Genomic DNA, 16193 nt, shown 5'->3' on the forward strand with positions numbered 1-16193 from the left:
CATAAAGCATTATGTCCCTGCTCAACCGCACGAATGCCCTATTCATCGAGCAAGTTCTACTCAGACCATCTAAGGCGAATAACATTTTGGCTCTCTGCTTCACAAACAATATGGACATCGTTCATGATGTGAAAGTGACGCCGACATTAGTTTCGGATCACAAAATAATAGAGCTGTCTGGACCAAAAGTAGAGAGAGACATACAGCCTAAAAGAAGCACTCAACATCTCTCCAATTTGAACTTCCACCAAGCATAATAGAAATCGGTCCAAAAAGGGATCTTCAAACAGAACTGGCCGAAATGTCTCGCGACATCAGACATTGGCATGAAACTAGAATATTTCATGACTGTCATGCAAACCATATATCCCAGAGCACAAGGCCAACACAAAAGGGAACAGAATTCCAAGGGAGAGAAGATCACCAAGTGACGACGGATGAAGGTTTTAAATCGCTTCAACCAACATTCCAAAAGTGGTGAAAGGCCCCACCTAAAAACAGCACTGAGATTGAAAAAAGCATGCAATAATCGTATGTGAGGGAGGGAGAGGACAAAGAATCATGAGTTATAAAAAAAAAACATTAAGTCAAATTCAAAGGCCTGCTTTCATTATGCCAACAAAAAAAGCCTGTGATTGCTGCAAAATAGGACCTCTCTTCCGAAAGGATGGCTCCCTCACAGATAGTACAACCAAGATCAGTGAGGGACTGAATGACCATTTCAAAATTGTTTCACCACCCTATATATATATATATCAGGTCATCCCGTAAGTTCTGTCCGAATTTTGAATAAAGAAAACAAGTGATCAATTGTTATAATTAACTGAAATTTAATCCTCAATGTACTTTCCCTGATTATCTATGACTTCCTTCCATCTATTTACAATTTTTTAATCCCATCAATGTACAACTCTTTTGGTTTCAAAGCCAAGAACTCTGAAATGTCAGTTTCGACCTCCTCTCGGCTTGCGGAAGTTATGTCCCCCAAATAATTCTGTAAACTACGAAACAAATGGTAGTCTGAAGGAGCAAGATCGGGAGAATAAGGTGGATGAGGAATTTTTTCCAACCAATCTCTTTGATCTTCTGTGATGTGATCTTTGCAGTATGGTGTCACGCATTGTCCTGATGAAACATCACGCCTTTTCGATTCACTAAAGTGGGTCGTTTTTCTTCAAAGCTTGGTTCAAACGCTCTAATTGCTGACAGTAGACTTGAGCATTGATTCTTGCATTAGGCTTTAACAATTCAAAGTCAATTATTCCATTGCAATCCCACCAGATAGAGAGAAGAACATTTTTTTCCATGAAGTTCCCTTCTCGGTTGTGTATGAGTTTTTCCCCTTTACCAAGACACTGTTTACAACGTTTAACATTTCGATAGAAGATCCATTTTTCATCACCAGTCACGCGTCTATCAAAAAAGGGTGAAATGATTTCGCGAGAATGGAGAGAAGAGCAGACGTCAACTCCGCATTTGTGGTTGCTTTCGGATAGTTCATGAAGCACCGATTTTCCAAGTTTAGGAACCTTTCCAAGTTGGTGAAGATGACGATAAACTGTTGTATGGTTTGAACTAAGGTTTATTGCCAATTCTTCAACTGACAATGCATGAGTTTTTTCAAGTAAGGCCTCAAGGGGCTTATATTCAAACTCAACTGGACGTCCTGTTCAATCTTCAGCTTCAAGGCTGAAGTCTCCACTTGTGAATTTTGCAAACCATCTTCTGCAAGTTCTTTCATTCAAGCATTCCTGCCCATAAACTGGGTGTGTGTTTCGAGCCGCTTCGGCTGCAAAATTTCCTTGTTTGTACTCATAAACATTATGTGCTTCAAATGCTCTTTGGATACTTCCATGTTAGAAAGGGTTTTAATTAAAGAAATTTTAATTCTATTATTCTGTAAAATATTATATAATTAGTTTAAATGTACACAAATGCATAAAATAATTCTTTAACTCCATTAGACATTCTAAATTGATACTATTAAATTTCATTCAATTTTAAAAAAGGTAAAGTCGGACAGAACTTATGGGATGACCTGATATATATATATGTGTTACTTCTTTCACTCATGTGACAAAGATTATTTGAATCATCGCCATATGGTGTTTACTCGAACAAATTGTACTAATGGTTTCTAAGAGTGGTACATATTCTGTCAACTCTTTTGCCAAACAACCAAGGAACTAAAGTTACTGGGTCATAAACTAACCCTCCTCGTTTTTCGAGGGTTTGAGAACAGCTGTAAACATACACACACACATAACAATCTGTCGCACAGTTTCCATCTCCGAAATTCGCAAGATATTGGTCAACCAGGGTCTATAATAGTAGAGACTATTTCAATGTCTAGCAGACTGGGATTGAACCCCAAACCACATAGCTGTGAAGCAAGCCTTTTGTCTTACAGGTATGCGTATGAGAAAGAAAACAAATCCAAAATCCTTTAAGCTACACATAAGAAACTCTTGGAATATTGAGATGCTTTTGCAATAGTAAACTAACTTCACTTACCCTGCGTGTGAGCTCACCAATCATTCCGTCCCAAGTTCCGTTCTTAAGCTTTTGGCCGTAGTTGCCATCTTTCACAATACGAAATATATAATCTCTATGAATGATTCTCTTTAAATGCTCTGCCAGTTCCACACAGTATCCTGAAAATTAAAATGAACGTATCTATAAATTCACTAAAATTCTTACTCATTGTTTATGTTATTTTACATGAAAATTGCATCATACGATTGCAAGACAAACTAATGCATAATTTTGTTTCTGTCTACAAAGATAATAAAAATCGGTGTTTACTCCTGTTTTTTTATCCAAAATTATGGCTACTCCCAATGTATGTTTTGTCTCTTCATTTTTTGTGCTCGTATAATTTGCTCTCCCCTGCACCTACCAAGTCGACTGTACCTCGGCCTTTTTTCCCCATTAGCCAACCTACCACTTCGATCTCGTTATTTTCTCTTTCACCTCACCTCAGCTCTACCCCTTCGCCGTAGGATCTTACCAGTCCACTTGTGCTAATCTCCACCTCTTCCCCAAGGATCACTTCTCCAACCTCAATGATCCACAACCAATGCAATGTACTGGTACATAGGTCCTTTTTCTTCCTTCGTACCCCACCTGGTTCACTCTTTTTTAACCCAGTCTTTTGAAACAAATCAACATTTATTTTTATTACCTAATCATATAGACATCTCGATCATATCAAATTCAGAATTTGTAATTGGACATTCCCCATGTTCATATGCGTGAGGAGGTTTACTGATAAGTAACTAAAAATGTAATACTATAGATACTAATGTTCTATTCGTTTAAGTATATAGTGATAGACCCAGCTACAATTCCAATGAAAGTTGACTGCGGTTCTTAACATACAATGCAGTTTTATTTAATAACTTTTACTGAAGAACGACGACTATGAAATGTCCATATCTACACTGTGAGAGATGCTCACTTGTACTATATAAACCATTTATAGAATTCTAAATTGCGTATAAATAAGTATTTTGTTAAAATACTGTAGCGTTGTGCAGTCACTGGATATTGAAAGTACATAACTCGACCAAAAGTTAAAGTTCATTGTCTCTTAGACTATTTTTCGTTACGCTATACTGACAAATTTTCTACCGGTAGGTTTTCAACCACTGAACTCGCATTCAGTTGAAAATACATTAGTATTTAGATTGACACTTCACACTATTCTCGGAATAATCCATTAAATGAAGTTTTATATTGTCATAGCAATTAGATGAATTTTATGCCATAAACTACAATTTCTATTGAAATGTCAGCTACGAACAATGTAGTTACTTTTTCCGTGTTTCTATATTTTCTGCGAGTAATTTAGATTTTATTTCCTCTTCTATGATTCCAACGGTTATTATTTACCAGGCGTAGAAAGGAGAACAATAGAAGTGTTCAGATTATATCAATATCGAGTAAAAAAAAATCACCCTGTGATAGAGTTGCAAATCAGAGAATCGCTGGCAGTTTCAAAGGAATATAGACAGCGTCAATGAATACTCGACATAACCTAAAGATTCCTTTACAAAGAACAGCGGAAGCAAATCTTGGCAGTCATAGACTGTAGGCAGAATAATCACATTCCTATACTATTTCAATAGGTTTAAATATTTTATATTTTATTGATTTGCTGCTTAGGTGCCATGAAAATATATAAACAGTAGCTGGCAATGTTAATATCCATTAATCATAATAGATAAATATTAAGTAAAAAAAAATATATATATTTAGCAAATAACAATTTATAGTTTTTATTTATTTTTTTTTTTTTGCTTAATCCATAAGTATTGAGAAAAAAGATGAGACAAACGTTATTATTATTTTTCTTCTTTACAGACACTTTGGAAATTAGGTAATTTAAGTGGTATAGAAATTTAATGGCTTTCTTTTATGTTCAAAGAAAAACATACTCTTTTAGTATAAGAAAAATGGCAATAATTACGCATTTACGTCCTGAACACTTTTTGGGTATTTCATAAATGTTTGTATTTTTTTGCAATAACTTCAGATACACGTGTAATTATACACCAATAAACACACATATATTTACATAATCACCACACAGAAGAGGATAGTACAAACGTTACGATTTTGCCTTACATCTGTAACCATAAGTAAATTTCTTCTATAATGTTCGTTCATAAAAATATCTAAAGCTAATTAGACGAATTAATAGAGTAAACTATAATATTAATCAATAAAGCGCGTGATAATTATAAATTATATGAATCATTAAAAGATTTCCGACATAAAACGAGTGGCAGAGATAGATTTAATTTAGATATAAAAATAAAACAAAATTGCCCATCGTTTGATGCAGAGAGACCGTTTAGAATTTAAACATGCTAAGTAACCATATGATTCCGTTAGCTTTCCGAAATTCTTACTGCACTAGAATTTACAGAGCAATAACCCACGTTCGCGTGTGTGTTTGCGCTTATCTTTGAGACACTGTTCGTGAATGACTGTCTTGAAAATATCAAGTTACGTCCTGTTAATTGATTTTTATATGATTTATATATTTTCCTCTATATAATATTCTTTCGGGTATTGATCGATAATTAACAAATCTCAACATTATAGAAGCTCATCTATTGATTTAATATAATTATTTAAGTGTTTATACTTCAGCCTACTAGGGCTTACATTTTATTACTTTTCCTATATAAAATCACAGTCAATATGCATAAAATGTATGTTCTGTAACTATAGGGTATTTATATGCAGTCATTAAGACTAACAATACAGGTATTGTTACTATACAACATATTTCATTTCATTTATAATTATCTGGTGCAATAATGCAATCGTTATTGCTCTAATTCTTTGGACGTATTTGACCGCGACATTTTAAACTCAAAATCTATATTTGTTTATATTCTCAAAATTTCTATATCGGTTGCGTATATTATAACAACATTGTCCAGAAAATATATCTGCAAAGAATGTTTCTCTCCTGTAAAAGGAATATTTCATTCCTGGTCTGTCAATGCAACTGCTATGGATAGTTTCCGTTTGGTTTGTTTAAGTCACAAAAGAAGACAGTTGAGTCAGCGATTAATAGATTTTTGTTATACCGATGGATATCGCAGCTAACATACTAGATGAACGCATTTAAAAATATAGGAGGAAGATTTACAATTATTCTATGCATAATACTGTTGAATATATTGGATTGGATTGACCATGTTCAGTCCATTGCAGCATGAAAGTTTCAGCATCTTCTCTCTACCAGCCACGGTCTGAGGCCATGAATTTGAGTTTGAGATCATACTGGTTTGATGGGCCTACTCTGCCAAACTGGCTCGACATAGCTTAGCATAGGGGTGCAGTTTTTATACTCATGCTTGAGAGTAGCTGAATAGATTACAAACAACTCAGTGCTTAACTAGTACTTATTGTATTGACCCCGAAGGGATGAAATGCAAAGTTTGAACTCGTAGCGTAAAATCAGACGAAATACTGCGAAGCATTTCACCCTGAATGCTAACTATTCTGTCAACTCGTCGCCTGTCGAGGATATATTCGGATTAATATCTGCATACATCAGACAAGTTTGATATAACATATTACACGATATACTATTAGAATGCAGCTAAAGTGACAGAAGAGAGAACAAGATTTACTTAGATATCTTCGACGATCTCATTCATGTTCTGTATTAATGACATTTAATTATCTACCGCACTTTCAGTTGTAAATGTTATTACAAGATACGCATATAGTAAAATGTGACAGCATCTTTTAATGCTACAGATTTATTATTCAAACTTTTTAGTATTTAATGGTATTATGTTTAAGTGAAGTCGCAAGGCTCAGTGGTTAGAGCGGCGAGCTTATGATTGTGAGGTTGTGAGTTCGATTTACGGACTGGGCTGCGTGTTGTGTTCTTGAGCAAGAGATTTTATTTCCCGTTGCTCCAGGATCACTCAGCGGTAGAAAGGATTTGCGACATCACTGGTGCCAAGCTGTATCGGCCTTTCCCTTTGCCTTGGATAACATCAGTGGCGTGGAAAAGAGAAGCTGGTATGCATGGGCAACTATTGGTCTTCCATAAAAACAAACCCAAGTTCTGTTTTTGCCGGTGAGGCGACTTTCAACCCAGACTTGTATCACCTCGGATGGGAACCTCTTAGGTGCACCCATGGTCATTCGTGACCGACGGAGTTGAGAGAGGTATTATGTTAAGTGAAGTCGCAAGGCTCAGTGGTTAGAGCGGCGAGCTTATGATTGTGAGGTTGTGAGTTCGATTTACGGACTGGGCTGCGTGTTGTGTTCTTGAGCAAGAGATTTTATTTCCCGTTGCTCCAGGATCACTCAGCGGTAGAAAGGATTTGCGACATCACTGGTGCCAAGCTGTATCGGCCTTTCCCTTTGCCTTGGATAACATCAGTGGCGTGGAAAAGAGAAGCTGGTATGCATGGGCACTATTGGTCTTCCATAAAAACAAACCCAAGTTCTGTTTTTGCCGGTGAGGCGACTTTCAACCCAGACTTGTATCACCTCGGATGGGAACCTCTTAGGTGCACCCATGGTCATTCGTGACCGACGGAGTTGAGAGAGGTATTATGTTTAAGTGCCTCGACACATTTTTAAATTTTTTTTTATTTTTGACATGTTGGAAAAAATATTTGCGCTATACGAACCCTCATACTTGTCGTTCCCAACTAATGGCTTGCCATCCGGTGCTGGCGATTTAAACATCAAGAATGGCGGGGACTGAAAAAAATTAAAATAAAAGAAAATAAGTAGATGATAATAATATATTTATTACCAGAATCATGCATAGTATTTTAATGGCAAATAATGATACATAAATACAGCCAGGCAGTGCTGTAAAGCAAATTCAGTTTGCTTTCTAAAACATTTACTATTATATCAATATACGTCTAAAATGCAAACACTTTCTATGGACCAATGAGACGATCCGTAATTAAATATGGAAATATAAGAAAGATAAGATATTATCGTGTAATATCCTCTACTGGAGGATAACTTGTAAATAGCTACTAGAATGCCAATATCTTCATAGCAATTAGTACAGATAGAGTTTGATATCTATGCATTTCCTAACATAATTCTAAATAAATATTAAAGTCTTGTAGCCACACCAGGGATCCTCAACAACAATGACATGCCACACTTCAACGGAACTAGGAAATGCAGGTTATGATTAACGAAAATGTTTCACATATTGCAATAGCCAGTGATATTGCTTACTTGGATAACAGAGGGAAGTGTGTAGTTTTAATCAAAAATGATTCCTTCTCGATAGCTTCAATTCCCTCAAATATACACAATCATTGACGCCGCTGGTTACCTGACTTTTGATGACTGCATACGTAAAGCCGGTAATTTAATCTGAAATCATGGTATGTCAATGTAGCAATATCAATACTCTACTGTGCAAGATATTTAACCACAAAATCCAACATGGACAATAAGATACTGCCCATTCCTTTCCTGTCAATTCAGAAAATAACGACTTAACATGTACACGTGTGTGAAACGCACATGCGCGCATACCTATATATATGCATCACAAACACACACATCTGAATATATGTATACATATATATAATATATATGTGTACGTATATACATATGTGTGTATATATCTGGTTTATTTTGCTCTCTCTCTCTCTCACTCCTCCTCTCTCTGGCCGCTGACCGGACTACTAAACTTCCCCTCTTCCCGCTGCTTTCAACAAGTCAACATCGACTTTCTTCTTGTCTCCAGCAAGTCGATCTTCTGAATTGCGTTCCAACGAATTTTCCACCGTCTAGGCTTAAAAAAAGCCCTTATTGTTGGTTTCCTTGTTCTGTTTTTATTCTTTATGTGTACTGTATTTTTTCATTTATTTGTATTGCTTTTACGTCCTGTTCTTGTCACATTTTTTTTACCCCTCTGCAAAAGAATTTTAGTTAATTCATTTTGCAGGAAGGACTGTTTCGGCCGGATCGTGTTCTGCCCTTACCTTCGAAATTGACACGCATTGAGTCGAACCAGGGGTAGCTGATGAAGGGGAATATTCCTTGTATTGTTTGTCTTGTACTCTGTGTTTTCGTTGTTAAAGAAAGTCCGTTTCCTTCTTTGATTTTATGTTTTCGTTTCTCGTTGTGTTCTACGTTTATTTGTGGTGTCCTGTACTCATATATATATATATATATATACATGTATATATACATATAGATGTAGGTATGTACATATATGTATGTATGTATGCATGTTTTATTTGTTAAATTGTTATTATATATATATATATATATATATGTATATATATATAGTGTTTGGTATGATGCACAGAAATTAAATATTGAGAATAACACAGGTGTGGTTTTGATCATCATTGAAAGACAATTTGTTTTCTTTCTCTCTTCCCTTTTTTTTCCTTCTTTACCCTCTTTCTTTTTATCCTTGGATTTATATTTAGAATACGAAACGTACTGTCTCCCCTTCCAAACATTCAGTTTTGGAGGGAATTTTTTGATGAAATGTAGTTCAGCATGGAAAACATTAGTATAATATTTGCAAATAAACAATTTGAAAAATCAGTCAATAAGTAAAATAAAATGAATATATATATATATATAGTTGAAAAAATTTCTTTATAGGTATGAATATAACATAAACAAGTATTAGAAAATGGAGAAAAATAATGTTGAATCAAAATTAGATTTAATACAAAATTGGATTCAATACATACGCACATTTCGCAATACATACGCACAATACAAACATGTAAGAAAAAATTATAATCATAGTAATTATAATTAAATTTATGCATTGTCATTCTCGTCAGTATGAGGAATTTTTGGAAGAACATCAAAAAAGTTTAATAAAATAGAGTAGAGATGGGGTAATAGGGAAAAATCAGATATTTACAAAAAGGTTGTAAAAGGGGAAAATAATTATAATAGTAGTAGTGAGAGAGTCGAAACCAAAAAAGAAAGACATATCGATGTGTATGCAAGTCTATATGTGCAGTAAACTACAACATAAAAATAAATATCTAAGGGATATGTTTAACGAAATAGTAACAGATCGAGACGAAGTATAATGTAAACAAGGAATATAACGCAACAGGTACACTAGCAGAAAAAAGGCCAAACGTATGCATATTAATATTGAAAGACGAAAAAATATAAATATATTACAAGAGGCTTAAAGCTGAGAGACAAGACAATGTTTGAAAAGGATACAATAATTAAGTAAAAATGTACATACAAGTAAAGAAAAGAGAAAAAAACAAAAAGAACTTAAAGAAAAGCAACGATTTTAAGTTCTTTTTGTTTTTTTCTTTTTTCTCTGCTTGTATGTACTTTTTTATTTAAATATTTTATTATTTTCAAACATAGTCTTGTCTCTCAGCTTTAAGCCTCTTGTAATATATATATATATTATATATATATATATATATCGTTTTTCAATATCAATATGTATACGTATAACTCTCTTTGGCTTTTTTTTTTGTTACCGATCCTGTTGCGCTATATTCTGCTAGACACACGTGGCCTTGTTTACATTATATTTCGTCTCGACCTATTACTATTTCGTTAAACATATCCCTTAGGTTTTTATGTTATAGTTTACTGCACTTATAGACTTGCATACACACTGATATGTCTTTCTTTTTTCTTTTTCGTCTATTATTATTTACCCTTTTACAACTAGTTTGTAAATAACCGATTTCTCCCTATTTCCCCATCTGTATTCTTCCTTATTGTATCTTAATTTATTTTATTTTATTAAACATTTTTATATTTTTTCCAAAAATTCCATACAGTGACCTGAATAATAATAATAATAATAATAATAATATACTTCTACCAATATCAACTATTTCATCTCCTGCTCTCTCTGCCATTCTCTGTACATCGGACAAACGGGACGCCGCTTGGCTGACCGGTTCGCGGAACACCTCCGAGACATCCGCCTCGGCAATGACATTCCGGGCTCACGCCGTTTCCGTTCTACCGGTCACTCTTTGCAACATCTGTCCGTATTCGGATTGTACTTGCACAGAGACCTTCCGGACTCCCGTTTGCGCCGTGAACAGGGATTAATCTTCTCTTATCGCTCCTTTGCGCCACATGGGCTCAACTCTCCTCCCCTCTTCATCTAACCTCCTCCACTTGCCTCTCTCCCCCTCCCTCCTACTTCCCCCACCCACTTCTCTCTTGCTCAGACGCCTGCTTCTCTTCACCACTACTCTCTTTCTCTCCTCTCTCTTACTCTCTTTCTTCTCTCATACCCACCTTCCACGTCCCCCTTCATCGTCACCCCCACAAGCCCACCCCTCCCCTACCTTCCCTATACTTCCCATCCTACTCCATCTCTTACACCCTCTCCAACATACCCCACTTCTAACCCACCCTCTGCCTACCCACATACGTCACCTCTACCCCATCCCCAGCTTAACCCACACCCCAGCCGTGCATTCCCCACCCTCACCACACCCACTTCCCAACACCATCACACCAGACCTCACTACACCATACCACACAACACATCACATCACAACACACCACCACGCACACACCACCACTGACCAATTCCCATCCCCACATTTTCACACCTACACATACACACACGCACACGTCAAGATCACCAGCCCTCTTTCACACGCACATACGTACTCTCTTACACACACGCGCACCTTCGTTTTCGGATCACTACTACTTTGTTATTTCCCCTATTTCTTAGCTCCCATGTTCGAACCTTCTCCGTGATATATCGTTAGTCACTACACACATTTTTTCTCTCCTTGTTTCTTTCTGTGTTCCTTTCTGTGGAAGAGCGTAGGCTCGAAACGTTAAAGACTTTTTCAATTCCCGAGCGCTATACTAATACATGTGTTCGTTTTCTACACCACCTGTCTTCGTCTTTTGTTTTTTTTTTGTGAATTCTCCCTATATATATATATATATATATATTATATATATATATATATATATAGCGTGTGTGCGTGTGTTTGCATTTACAAATAGCGTAAGGTGAGTCATCGCATATCTTTTAAAAGTTTTCATTTAATTCATTTACTCGCTGATAGGTTTCTGAGAGGTTGCGTTTTCCCCATATACTTGAGCTGTAGTTCAGAATATTGAAAAATATATATATATATATATATATATATATATATATATATATATATATATCATGAGATAGAGAGAGGTGGGATAGAGAGATGACGAACTGATATTTGCAAACGATTTCATATACAGAATGAATTTAAATTATCTTCTAATGTCAAGAGATCCAGGAAAAAGAAAATAATATAAATAAATAAGATTGTTGATGGGTTTTGGTTAAATTCACTTGGTTTGAATGTTATTGTCAGATACGTGGAATAGGCAAAAAATATTTCCATTGAATTTAATTTCTGCTCACTGGTGTGAGACAAATGTTTATCTATTCTTACGTGTATTCTTACGAGCCGATCATTATTAACTTTTTCTCGTAAACTATTTGTAATATGATCATCAATGATTATTGTTGCTGTTTCGTTTATTCTGCCATAACAGATTCTTAAGTTCAATTTATCATCACCATATTTCAGTGACCTCATGCTGCATATGTTTGGGCCTAAATGACAATATATTGACTTTACATCATAACCGAACCCCTACATGTATGCTATTGCATTAAACATATCAGTCTTAGAGAGAGAGAGGGAATTTGTAAACTCACTAGTACGACTTTCTAATTTCGTGCCAGCGTACATTAAGGATGTGGTTATTTTCATTGTCACAAATAAAACAATGGATGGAATGCGCGTATTTCTTAGCTATGAGTACTTCCGATAGAAACTTTATACGAGGGCGATGATTCCAAAGTATAAACCAGCTTTTGAATACCACCGTAATATTTGATGAATGACTGCAGGTCTTTTCCAAAATACGTTTAGTGTAAGAAGATCGTGACAAATTTTAACTAAAAGTTGTTAGCTTATAACAATACAACTAGCGTTATCCCCGCAATTTTAAGTTTCCACGGATCAAGTTTTTGTTTCAATGATGCAGATAATCGGAATACTTTTGGAAGTGATGAATCCTTATCTGTTTCAGAATGAATTTAAAGAGCAACTAATATATAGAACTCCTTTTTACATTCTCTTTATCTCAGTGATTTATGTACCTAGCTTCGAGTCCTGTAAATATAAAATTTAATTTCTCGCGAGGTCATGCTTCGTTTTGATCTTCAAATAAAACATCATTTGTTTCGAAATCAATCTAGCAATACCCAAGCGATCTCACTGTGCGCTTGATATATTTTAATTTCACACTGCACTCCACGATTCGTTCAGGTATTAACCTCTTGTTCTTTTAATCATTCTAAGCCGTGTAACATGAAAAATAGGGTCAACAGAAATTTCAAACAATCATATAAATTTCAGCGGCATTTTGGCTTTTACTGTGGGTTTGTGCGGTTATTACTGTTTAGTAACAAATTGAAAATTGATTTATTTCTCTGCAGAGAAACGAGTAATGCTCTAAATCTAATAATACTTTTAGGGTTCGAACTTGAATCTACATGCTTGGAAGCGACTTTTTTTAAATCATAAAGATTGCTTATCCATGTGTATGTGTTTACACTTTACATGATAAACGTTGAAAGTATCCTCCAGGTTTTAGCATGTTCGATTTATCATTGTCAGACAAAAGCGGGCACGCTAAATTTTTGACGTCTCTGTCAATCTTTCTTTTTGCAAAACTTAACAAACACGTACTCTACTAAAAAGTATTGAGTAAATCTTCAATTTAGTTTAATGCAAAATCATTTTATATAATTTGAGATAGAAACAACCATCCACCTTTGATTATATATATATTTACTTATTATATATTGATCATTCATTTTTATACTTTTTGAAATCTAGTTATATGTTTTATAAAAATATATATTATTTGTTATTTATGTTTTGGTTTATGTCTATCACTGTTTGGGCTGCATAATAGTGGTTTTATCTCTAATTTATATTATATATATATATATATATATATATATATATATATATACACACACACATAATCATTTTTGTCATCTAAGAACAAACGAAAATATATAATGGAAAGAGAGTATGTTTTTACTTCAATTGTGGTAACAATCAGCCTTTTCCCTGTCATGGTATAGTTTTGTTGCGGGGCGGCACGTTCAATCTCAACTTCGTTGAAACCTTGAGTTGGTGTCCAGTTTCCAATCTAAAAATAAAAGACAAACGAAAAAGATTTATAAGTATATATAAAGTCCACAGCAGGAGTGAAGAAATATAATCTAGGGTTAAGTTCTGCGATATATGTAAAATAGAGATTTGTGTGTGATAAGTTGAAAAAAAATTTGATTAACTTGTATTAATATTGCAATAAGACGCCACAAAAAAATAAATAAAATAAAACGAAAAAAAAACCCTGCAGTTTTTAATATGTTTAAAAAAATCAGAAAGCGGCTCCTACTTTTTTATGTGTTTCAGTCATTGAAATACAATCATGTCGGAGCATTTCATTTAGTGTCAGTCGAACAATTTGACCCTAGTCAATTTGACCCAATTTCAGACTGGTATTTACGTTATCGGTGTCTTCATGCTGACTTTGTAATCCCAGAGCCATTAGACGGCATATTTAAATATTTCAAAAAGAATGAGAAGCAATATTTGTAAAGCTAACTGCAGTTATATTTCGATTTTGTTAGATTTGACTTACTACTCGTACCTACAAAATATGATAATATTCACATAAGTAGAAGTTAAGAAGTTACAATTAGTTGGAAGAGAGACAAAAGTTTTAAGTTAAAAATAAATACCTCAGATGTGTTTGATAAGTACACATATACAAGAAGGTCAGATTAAATAATTTGAATAAACTCAGATTGAGACCCCCTTCGGTCGTGAATGACCGTGGGATTGCACCTAGAAAGTTACCCTCCCAGGCACAAGTCCAGGCAAGGGTGTTTAAGGAAGACCAGCAGTCGCCCATGCATACCGGCCTCCCCTCTCCACGCCACCAGTGTTATCCAAGGGAAAGGCAAAGGCCAATACAGCTTAGCACCTGTGACGTCGCAACTCATTTCTACATCTGAGTGAACTGGAGCACCGTGAAATAAAGTGTCTTGCTCAAAATCACAACACGCAGCCCGGTCCGGGATTCGAACTCACAACCTCACGGTCGTAAGCTCGATGCTCTAACCACTGTTTATTCTTCTAATTAATAGACATTTTCTCTAAAGATTTCTCAAGCGAAAAAGTTGCAATCATGTTAGATAACTCCCGAACTCACTCTAGGGTTTCTAAAACTAAATCTTGCAAATAAGCCAGATAACTCTAAGTCTCACTGTAAAGTGTACAAGCTAAATAATTTTAATAAACGTATGTAATTGCAAAACTCTATCTAAAGTTTTTTCTAAAACTAAAAACGTTGCCATAAACTTAGATAAAACGATTAACATTAAAAAGTATGAAATTTTGGAAAATGAAAACTTCTCATTTTTTATCAAAAAACGTTTACTTCTATTTCAACCAATTTAGTACATTATGCTTCGCTGATGAGAGAACACGAGAATCAAATCATCCTGAATTGTTATTATTTTCTATTAATTATGAATAGTTGGCGTTCCTAGTCTTATTTCTCTTGCTTCGTGCCGTAGATTTTAGACATTTCTGGTTGAAATGCTTGCCTTCTTATTCCATAGTTATACTTAGCTAACTCACGTTTTCCAATCTCTTCCTCTGTCTGTCTGTCTGTCTCTCTATCTCTCTCTCTCTCTCTCTCTCTCTCACACACACATATATATGTGTGTGTGTATGTATGTATGTATATATATACGTTGTACATGTATATATTCAGATATATATATATATAGGGAGAGTTTACGAAAAAAACAAAAGACGAAGACAGGTGGTGTACAAAACAAACAGATGTATTAGTATAACGCTCAGGAATAGAAAAAGTCTTTTACGTTTCGAGCCTACGCTTTTCTATGGAAAGGGACACAGAAAAACAAGGAGAGAAAAAGATGTGTATAGTGGCTAACGATCTATCATGGTGTGTATATAATATATATACACGTATGTTCGTGTATGCGATAACTCACCTTACGCCATTTGTAAATGCAAACACAAGCACACATGGTATCTCTCTCTCTCTCTCTCTCTCTCTCTCTATATATATATATATATATATATATATATACATATATATACACATGAATATACATATATATACACACGCATGTTTGTATGTCTGTGTTCTCATCCCACGCCAAAGCTTGATAACTGATGTTCTTAAGTCTACGACGCCGTAACATAGCGATTCAGATGAAGTAACCGAGAGAATAAGTTCTATGCTTGCAAAATATAATTGTTTACATTACTTTATTTACATTTGACGGATATTTGTCCATATCTTGTATCTTGTTAACACAACGTTTCGGCTGATATACCTTCCAGCCTTCTTCAGGTGTTTTGGGGGAAATTTCGAACCTGGTTTCTCATTCCTAATGTAATTTTCGATGTCCTTGTTGTTGCTGTTGCTGTTATTATTCATATGGCGTAGTGGTTAAGAGTGCGGGTTACTAACCTCAAGATTCCGAGTTCGATTCCAGGAGACTTTTTCGAACTCTGTATATCACAGATACTATATTATCGAACGCAAAGTAACCTCAATGCGAT

The 16193-nt window shown here is 35.0% G+C and overlaps 1 protein-coding gene across 1 annotated transcript in view; it reads right to left on the reverse strand.

Annotated features, from left to right (window-relative positions):
* The window catches only part of LOC115216511 (glutamate receptor-like), a 701885-nt gene that overhangs the window by 34809 nt on the left and 650883 nt on the right, over positions 1–16193 (reverse strand). The window contains exons 9-11 of the mRNA XM_029785951.2: positions 13621–13731; positions 7176–7248; positions 2515–2654 (exon numbers count right to left, since the gene is read on the reverse strand). Coding sequence (XP_029641811.1) covers positions 2515–2654; positions 7176–7248; positions 13621–13731 — 324 coding nt within the window. The remainder of the gene's footprint in view (positions 1–2514; positions 2655–7175; positions 7249–13620; positions 13732–16193) is intronic.

This window comes from Octopus sinensis, linkage group LG1 (genome assembly GCF_006345805.1).
Source record: "Octopus sinensis linkage group LG1, ASM634580v1, whole genome shotgun sequence".
Lineage (NCBI taxonomy): Eukaryota > Metazoa > Mollusca > Cephalopoda > Octopoda > Octopodidae > Octopus > Octopus sinensis.